Source organism: Anoplopoma fimbria, chromosome 17 (genome assembly GCF_027596085.1).
Source record: "Anoplopoma fimbria isolate UVic2021 breed Golden Eagle Sablefish chromosome 17, Afim_UVic_2022, whole genome shotgun sequence".
NCBI classification, from domain to species: domain Eukaryota; kingdom Metazoa; phylum Chordata; class Actinopteri; order Perciformes; family Anoplopomatidae; genus Anoplopoma; species Anoplopoma fimbria.
The window spans coordinates 7,659,244-7,668,520 of record NC_072465.1 but is presented as its reverse complement, the minus strand read 5'-3'; the positions used below and the strand labels follow the sequence as shown (position 1 = coordinate 7,668,520).

Here is a 9,277-nt window from a genome sequence, read left to right as displayed (position 1 = left end):
CTTTTCATTACTTTATTTTATATGTATGTATGTATGTATGTATGTATGTATGTATGTATGTATGTATGTATGTATGTATAATATATATATATATATATATATTTTTTTTACTTTTATTTTACCTTTTTTATATTTTAAGGACTTGGGTCATAGGTCATAACTGAAACCCATGTCATTGTCTTATGGCTTTTTTTTATGAGGCCGTAGAAGAATAGGATTACACACTCACAAAATGAGCCAACCAAAACAATATTCATCAATTCATCGCCAATACTATTCAGAACTAACTACTCTTCTCTCCTTGTTGTTTGGACAGTCCTAAAGGTACACTGAACGTTTGACAGTCAATAATTACAAGAAGCATTACCCATTTATTATAATGATTCATGTCTGCACTTAAGTCATGTGGTTAAGTTTTGCTAGAAGTCCAGAAAAAGGGCGTCATTAAACGTTTTACTGACTTATACAGCACTTATGGACTCTCCCAAAGTCCACACTCATAGCTCCGATTCAGAATGTCAGGTATCACACAGCTGTAGCTGATGTAATAGACTGAAGGTTTATAACGCTAACAATGTGGGTTCAAATAAGGCAAAGATACCCCAGAATTAGATCATCTAGAATATGTTAATGTGTTAACAATAAAATCTCGCTCTCAGCAGAATTTGTGTACTTTGAACCACAGTTCCCATCATGTGATGAGGATGCCTCTGCTGCTGCAGTGATTCACCAGCACCCCCTGCAGCTGGCTCCAAGGAGCATCACAAGCAGAAGAGAAATCAGCCATGTTGGCCCTCAACGTTGTCATTGGCCGTGTCCACAACTGACCAGAACCCACAAAGGTCAGGCCATTCTCAGCACAAGTTTTATGTTTTGTAACACTTTGTATTTTAAGCCTGGCCTGGTTTTCATAAAAAGACCCTGTGATCAAGTCCAGAGGAATAAAGAAAAATTCCCAGTAACACCACTGCTCAAGGTTCAGACTGGTTCGTTGGAGCATCGAGGTCAGACACATATGTTATGATGACATATGGTCCTATGGTGTTACAGTGTTGATGGTTAAAAGTAGCAATGATCAGTGAATTTCATACTTTGTAAAGAGATGGCTATGCTTGGGATTTAGATTTAGAGGTGGTTTAAGTCTAACGTTGGGTTTTTTGCAGTTACGTTCACAGTGTGGATCTAGTCAGCTGAGATTTAGATCAATGGAGCTTTGAAACTTCACATTTTGCTTGTCCGAGTGCTAAAATGCCCAAACAACAACAGTCTTGTTGGAGCTTACAAAGCAGCCTACTTTAACCAAAGTGCCCCTAAAAGAGGCAACAAGGGGCTTGGGACTGAAGATAGTGTAACAGGATGATGCCTCACTCAGTAAAAATAAAGAAAAAAACGTGCCCACTGGCTCATCTGCATATTTGGGGATCACTCTTTCCTTTTTTTCAGAAAGGAGATGCTTTATAGTTTTTAGTCCAAACTATATACATTGAAGTAGAGGTAACAAGAACGTTTTTTCAGTGAGAAAAGTGCAATTTGCTGACAAATGTTTATCCCTCTGGAACATATATAGGGTTTCTGGTCCTTTCGCTCAGCGTGCACCATTCTTTCAGGAGTAGAAAGAAACGTTTTGGTTGCAGTTCGATCAGTAGTGAAACAACATTAGGAAAAATGGTGACAAAGAATCACGAGTGTAACGACAAGTATGGTAGTAAAAAAGTATACCTCGACCGATATTGGATTTTTGAAGCCGACGCTATTATTGATATTAGGATGACACTTTACAGGTGAAACATTGCTCTCTGATTAACGTGCATTACTTGTAACTTATATATCAACCAACATATGCCGAATGTTGGCGATATCGTGTCGTGGCCAAGCTCTAATTTTAGGCCGACGGCTCTAACTGTTACTGTTTCCCTATATACAGAGTTATGGTGTGGTTGGTATTTTGCTATACAAGTGCAGGGCAGTGCAAATAACTGGTGTTTACCTACACATGTAAAGTAACCTTCATTTTAAAGCCACTACAGTTGCAAAGTACAATTATATTTTAAAAAATCTGTTAAACCCCTGTATCACTTCCTTATGCTGCTCTGTTATAGGACAGCAGTTTAGACATATTTAGACATAGTTGTGTGGGACCACTTATCCCGTTTAGTTTCATGATGAAGAGAAATAATGGGAGTTTGGGGGATTCAGATCAGCTACCCGAAAAAACAAGACAGAGTGAGACCTCCCTCTCTCCTTTTCCTGCTCTCTGGGTTGGACCAACTGCGTCGTTTCTGCCCAGTGACGCAGAGACGTCACCAGTCGGTAGGCGGAAAAAGCGGTAGTGTGTGTGTGTGTGTGTGTGTGTGTGTGTGTCTCGGTATCTGGAGGAAAAAGCCAGACCGAGTGCCTTTATTAACTAGATTCACACAGCAGATATAAGAAGGTCAGCTCTGTGTCTGCTGTAATGGCGGTTCCCGCGGGTCAGACGGATCTCCAGAGGGACAGAGGAGCCCTGAGCGGACAGACTGTTCCCCCCGAAAACAACATTGACATCGACGAGAAAGAGTTGGAGAATATCACAAAGAAACACCGAGAAGACGAGGCGACGACGCTGCCTTTGCATTCACCTTGGACCTTTTGGCTGGACAGGTACATCACATTGTGACGGGGCAGGAATGATGGAGGGGGGGGGAAACAACCAGAGTCAGGGCCACATAGCTGTCCGCAGGCCTCCGGGAGCAAATGTAGCGGTGGTGTGTTCACTGTGACGGTCCTCTGTTTACAATACCGTTAGAAAGTCTGCATTGTTTCCACGGATGTGTTGTTAGCCAACATGGACGTGGACACGTTCACCTTCTTTATATGTTTTGGTGTTGAAACATGCTATTCAAGTAACTTTAGCTGTGTGTGTGTGTGTGTGTGTGTGTGTGTGTGTGTGTGTGTTTTTCCCCAGCAGGGTTCGTGGACTCAAACGTAGCACAGTTAAAAAGAATACAAAAGCCACATAAATGAAGCCAGTGTGGACCAATGCGAGACTGTTGTATCGTTGCGACGCGCACCTTCTTACCAAAATAAGAGCCCTAGGTGCAAAGTGTCTCTATAACCTACTTGTCTCGCGTTACCTTCTCTTTTGTATGAGATCATGGGACGACTCAGGTCTGGTTCGGTGCTCTTTTGTTGACTCATCGTGTTGACTTGAAAGGGGGGAAATATTAATGAATAAACTCCTGAAGGATCCAGAACACATTAATACTGAAACCATTCAAGTCAATGAACTCCACAGTCTAAAAGTTCAAATGCAACAATTTTTTACCATAACAGTTATTTTACAAGTGTTGTCTGGTTCCTGCTTCTCAAGTGAGACAGCTTGCTGCTTTTTCTGTGTTTTTATATGATTTGAAACCGAATATATTTGGCTTTTGGACTGTTGGTCTGACACAATGATGACATTTGAACATGTCACGTTGTGTTCTCATAACTCGTGATGGACAATTTTTTTCCCCCATTATAACATTTTAACCAGGAAAAAAAAAAATTCGACACATAATCAATAAAGTAACTAATATGTCAGTTGCAGACCGAACTAAGACAGCCTGGTGTCTGCACAGTTTAGTTGCGTTTGACGCTGTTGTTGGGGCTGTTCAATCAAAGACTAGATTGGAATAGGAATTATGATCCGGTAAAAGTTGTCGCTGGTCTAATAACCGCTGAAAGCAGCACTGTCGTCTCTTTTCTTTTGTCCATCGCTGTATTATTACTGTGGGCTAAAACAGTCCCCTCTTGTTCTCCTAGGTCATTACCAGGCACGACCGCTGCAGAATGCGAATCCAATCTGAAGAAGATCTACACCGTGCAAAGTGTTCAGGTGAGATTTGGTGTCAGCCCAAAGAGCTTCATCAACTTGAGAATTTGCTTGAGAGGAGCTTCATTGATGCAAGGGAATAAGCTGTTAATAAGCACTTAAAGCTCCACTTGAGTGATGTAGTGAAACGTGCACTACGTGTTCATGTCCTGAAACATGAACACGTAGTGCACAGTTTTAAAGACACCTGTTTTTCACAGATTTTTCTTTCTTGTGAAATTCAAACTATCTCGCGTCATTGTTGCTGCAAACGTGTTAGTTCCTGTTGATTAACATACTGCCATGTGGCAAGAGTGACAGGTAGCTTCAGTTACTACACACTGTATGTTGCAGATGTTTCTGTTTAAAGATGGTTGTCGTACAACAACAGAATCTAAGTTAGTACTTTTTTTTGGCGAAGGTGTTTAAGTTTTGTTTACATCGCTCTATTTTTTTAAACATAGAAGTGAAACAGGCTTGTAGTTTCAGATTGAATAAGCAGAGACACACAAAACACAGTAAGTAAAACTCTTATCATGTTTATTGTAGTGACATTAAAGCTCAAATCCACACAAACAAATAGAGTGTGATAGAACCGGGGTGGTGTTTGATTTGATGTGAGAAAATACAAACAAAGTTTAGCATCGGGGTGCCTCTTTATGGACTTGGCTTTATGTGGTATTGTCAGTCTTATAGTATTCATCTACTGTAGGGATGTCAAACTCATTTTAGTTCATGGACCCCTTTACTGCCCAATTTGATCTAAAGTGGGCCGAACCAGAAAAATGATTGCAAAATAACCTGTTAATAACAGCACCTCAAAATGTTTCCCCTTCTTTTAATGTAAAAAAGTTCATTCTGAAAACGCTCACAGTTAATGAACATTTACAAAACAGAGAATACACAGCCTGAAATAAGTATTATTTCAACAATATGTCTCTGTTTTTCCATATTCAGTCAGTCTACCTACATTCATTACAATTTAAACATCACACTGGATCTGCAAAGGCACAAAACATGTATTTTGGATCTGAACAACAATATTGTATTTGAAATCTTCATGATTCAAACGCCTTATCCAGACCTAGACAGTCATTTACAAATCAGAAGTTTGAACAGTGCCTTTATCAATACTGTTCCACTTATATTGTCTTAAGATAGAAGTCTGATAACGATTCTTTTGTACTGAGGCGGATTAATGACAATATATGTACAAAGTGTTCGATATCTATAAATATGATTAAGATAAGTATCCATTGTTTTTTCAGATATTTGAATTCTGGTCAGGGTGGAAAAGCCTCTAAGGCAGCATTTTATATGAAGTAGGCTAATCACTGTTTAACTTGCTCCTGAAGGGCATCAATGTTAGGCTTATAGGAGGAAAAGCGGTGCATTTTATTGAACAATTGGAATCAATTTCTTCTCTGCAATATGATATTTTGTGTTATAGAACAGTAACTTTTGTCTGGAGCGTTAAGAAAAGAAAGCAAATCTTGACAACATGTTTATTTTGTTCTGTTATCAGATGTTCTGGGGTGTATACAACAACATCCCTCCAGCCACAGCACTGCCTCTGAGATGTAGCTATCACTTAATGCGCGGAGAACGGAGGCCACTGTGGTGAGTCCATCATTATTATTATTATTATTATTATTATTATTATTATAGTAGATATCATGATTATGTCCTTAACACCAGCATGAACACAGGGCATATTCTAACTGCCGCTCATGAACTGCCATGTAATAATGTTTAAATGTAATACAACATGTCCTCCAGTTGCATTGATCATACAAAGAAAAAGTGATGATGTAGAACAACCACTCAACTTTAATGGCAAATATATGTATGCCATAAAAGCTTGAATTATTACATTGTTCTATTTTGGAATCACTATGTAATTATTATTATTATTATTATTATTATTATTATTACTATTATTATTATTATTATTATTATAATAAGGCCATCAGTTAGCTAGGTTACATGTTTATTGGTAGTGCATATATTAAAAGGTTCCCTGTTACATTAACAGGTTCTGATTTTGACATTTTTGCATTGTGATACTTTTTTATATTGTCTTACATTTATCTCTATGTCTCTTCCATTCATTTCGAGTAGCATATGTATTTAATGTCAAACTTTTATCTTGGTTATGGTTGAATAGTTTAGTAGGTATGAATTATTTTTTTTAAACTTTATACCAACAGGGAGGAAGAAAGCAACGCAAAAGGAGGCGTATGGAAGATGAAAATACCAAAAGAAAGCACTGTAGGTGTTTGCTCCGTTTAGCTGCTTTTCACATAATAATAGAAATATAATAGATCAATTATTAATAAGCTATGTGTTCTTCTTGCTTCAGTCTGCGGTTTGGAAAGAATTGTTACTTGCTACCATTGGGGAGCAGTTTGCAGATTACTGTGCCTCAGGTGAGCTACTATAAGTCCATACCTGATATTTTATGTCTTTGTTTTCAGAATAAGAAGAAATGTGCTTTTTTTTTCTTTTTACCCAAACAAAGCAGTTGAGTATTTATTCACTGTTTTCTTTCCTTTTTATTCCCCAGACGATGAGGTCGTTGGTGTCAGCGTTAGCGTTCGGGATCGGGAGGATGTTGTACAAGTCTGGAACAGCGACGCTACGCTTGCTGGTGAAGCAAATATCTTGGGGAAAGTCCGTGAGCTCCTCCCGCACATATCTTTTAAAGCTGTTTTTTATAAGTGTAAGTATGCACCTTTTATCCACTTACACATATTGTTTGTTTGGGATTTATAAACGGAAATCAGTGATGTTGCTAGGTACGCGTACTTCCTCTCTGACGCATTAAAATATAAAAGTATGCAACAAACTTTCTTATCAGCACCATGTTAGATAAGGCTACATTATGAACATCACATTGTAATAAACAAAGAAATAAAATACACCGACTGAGCATCTAACTTGTGCAGAGGAGATCCTGGTTTATAGTATAAATCATGGCAGCATAGACTAGATGCTCCTGCTGCAACAAGACCACTCTCCAACCGCACTGATTTTATTTCAACAGTCAAGGCTACAAACTCTGTATTTTGTAAATAAACTCACTCGTCGAAGATGTATTCACTCTTATTGACAATATCGCAACGATGCTTTACTGTCCAGGGGACGCGCCTTGTTGAAAAAATCTCTTCGTCGGTGGTAGCCTTTTTCATACCGTCTGCAAATATATATCTCGCATGACTTAAAGGAAAACTTAAGAAGCATAAGCATATTTCTCAAAATGTTTAACTTTCAAATTAATACATTTGCTTTTTTTTTTTTTTTACATTTTTTATGGATTGAGTCAGACTTTTAAATGTTCTTTTTTATAAAATAATAATAATAATAATAATATAACCATAATTTTGACTAAATAACATAAAACATCAGTTTAACATTACAGTTAGTCAATAAACACATTTAATTCAACTCAAATGATCACCTGTGGGTCCGGGGACGCCCTTCTTTGAAAACTTATCAACATCACTGTGAAATGGGCTTAATCTTTATAGATACCATGTCAGAAACTATCACCAGTCAAGTCAGCCTGTAGGGAAATAAAGTATATATCTATACTGCCAACCATAAACATTTGACAGACGTAGTTCCAACCAGAGCATGCCAGAGGAGGATTTAAAGGATGGCATGGCTGTCGGCTAATCAAGGCTTTATTGGCGTTGCAGAGAAATGCCCCCATATGCCTTTTATAGCTGCTCCACACAGCACATTCACAGAGGCTAGTCTTGTCAATACAGGTACAAAATTGTAATGAGCTACAGTGTAAAAGTAATGAGTTCAAACAGGTAGATCCAAGCAGAGCAGCTTTTTGTACTCATACCAGTTTTTAACTACGTGGTGATGGGTTTATGCGTTTCTAATATCTAAAAAAAAAAGCTTTGTATGCATAACAGAAGGGTTTATACTCACCATGAATCCTTTTGACGTTTTCAGCTCACATGGAACATCATGCCTTTGAAGGAGGACGCTCAAGACATTAAATGACCGTAAAGCACTTTTTATTTTTTTTTCTAATAATTTCACCCTGAACTCTGTACCCGCCTTGACGTAAAAGTCGCTGTCCACGACCTAATCAAGGATATTGTTTTGCATTCAACGCGGAAATTGTGATCAATATATTTTTATAACTTTTAATGGCCATTGTTTCATTTTGATGTGGCTCCTCAAAGCGCTGAACTCCTCAGAGAGCGTTTATCCAGCATAAATCCCATCAGGAGTTCATTAGCTCATGTTGTTTTTTTGTTTTTTTTAACTTCCTCCTACATATACTGAACTGCACTGTCACGGTCCTGTTCTCTGCACGGCCCCACGGACCTCCACAATATATTCCTGGTATAGAGGTTAGCACCTACAAAATGACTGTGTGTTTTAACTGTTTGTAAGATATCTCAATTCATATTGGGTTTTTAATTAAGTCCGCTTTAGTCAGTGCCAAAGCCCCTTTTCTGCCGTTTAAGTTTCTAGCCTGTGAGGGTTTTGTCCACTTCTGAGGATGGAGCGAATGTCCCATTTGTTGTTTTTTTTTTTTGAGACTTCATCAGCCGTACCATCAAATTAAAATCAGGGTAACACTTGGAAATATTGCACATGACTACCTATTCCAATCCCAGTGTCCCTCAGTTGTAAAGCCATCGTAGGGAATCAGAACATATGCCAGCGCAGACATATGGCCCTCAAGCTCTAGTGAGAGAGGAAGACCCGTCCTGAAAGGTGCCTCTTTGAATGTTCTCTGCCACGCCGCATTGGACGTTTCTTTTCCTACGCGTGTTGAAAGTAGACCCTCTGCTCTCCTAAGCGGGGTCACGGATTGTTCAGCGTATTACTCTTAAGAGATACTGCACATTTTTGTGCTCCGTGGTACTCGTCCGTACTTGTTTCCCTTACCAATATAACTGGACTGTTTTTTGTTTTTTCTTAAAACACACAAAGGGGAGCATTGTTTGTTTAAAGGAAACAAGATAAGAGCACGCTAATTACATAACTAGCATAATGTGTGGATACAATATGTTAACATCTTATCGTTAAGAAAATGTCCAATATGACAGATGTGACTAGTTCCAGTAGTCACTGAGGTTTTTTTTTTCTACTGCTGCTTCAAAGACAACAACACACTTTAAACTAGAAGACACTGACTTCACCTATTTGAGAATGTCCATAATGATAAATAGCATCACTGTTAATAGAGAAAGAAGATATTTTTCTATCTAGCGCCCTTTTTACAAACAAATCACCCAGATGGAGTTTCCTTCACTAACGGTTGTACAATTGCAGTGTAGGCTACAGGTATTATTATGTCACACCACTTTTATAGTTCTACTTTGGACTGGTCGATGCGTTAGTTTTAAGGGGACAATATTTCCTTTGTAAACATGGTTTTAGCAGTGACACGGACAAAGTGAATAAAATGGAAAT

General features: G+C 38.4%; 1 protein-coding gene across 1 annotated transcript; it reads left to right on the top strand.

Annotated features, from left to right (window-relative positions):
* The first annotated feature begins 2,282 nt into the window (after positions 1–2,282).
* Positions 2,283–9,277, top strand: LOC129105828 (eukaryotic translation initiation factor 4E type 3-like). The gene is made up of 7 exons (XM_054617035.1): positions 2,283–2,637; positions 3,781–3,853; positions 5,355–5,449; positions 6,040–6,100; positions 6,192–6,258; positions 6,396–6,551; positions 7,799–9,277. The coding sequence occupies exons 1-7, from the start codon at positions 2,453–2,455 to the stop codon at positions 7,843–7,845; spliced, it is 684 nt and encodes a 227-aa protein (XP_054473010.1). The 5' UTR covers positions 2,283–2,452; the 3' UTR covers positions 7,846–9,277.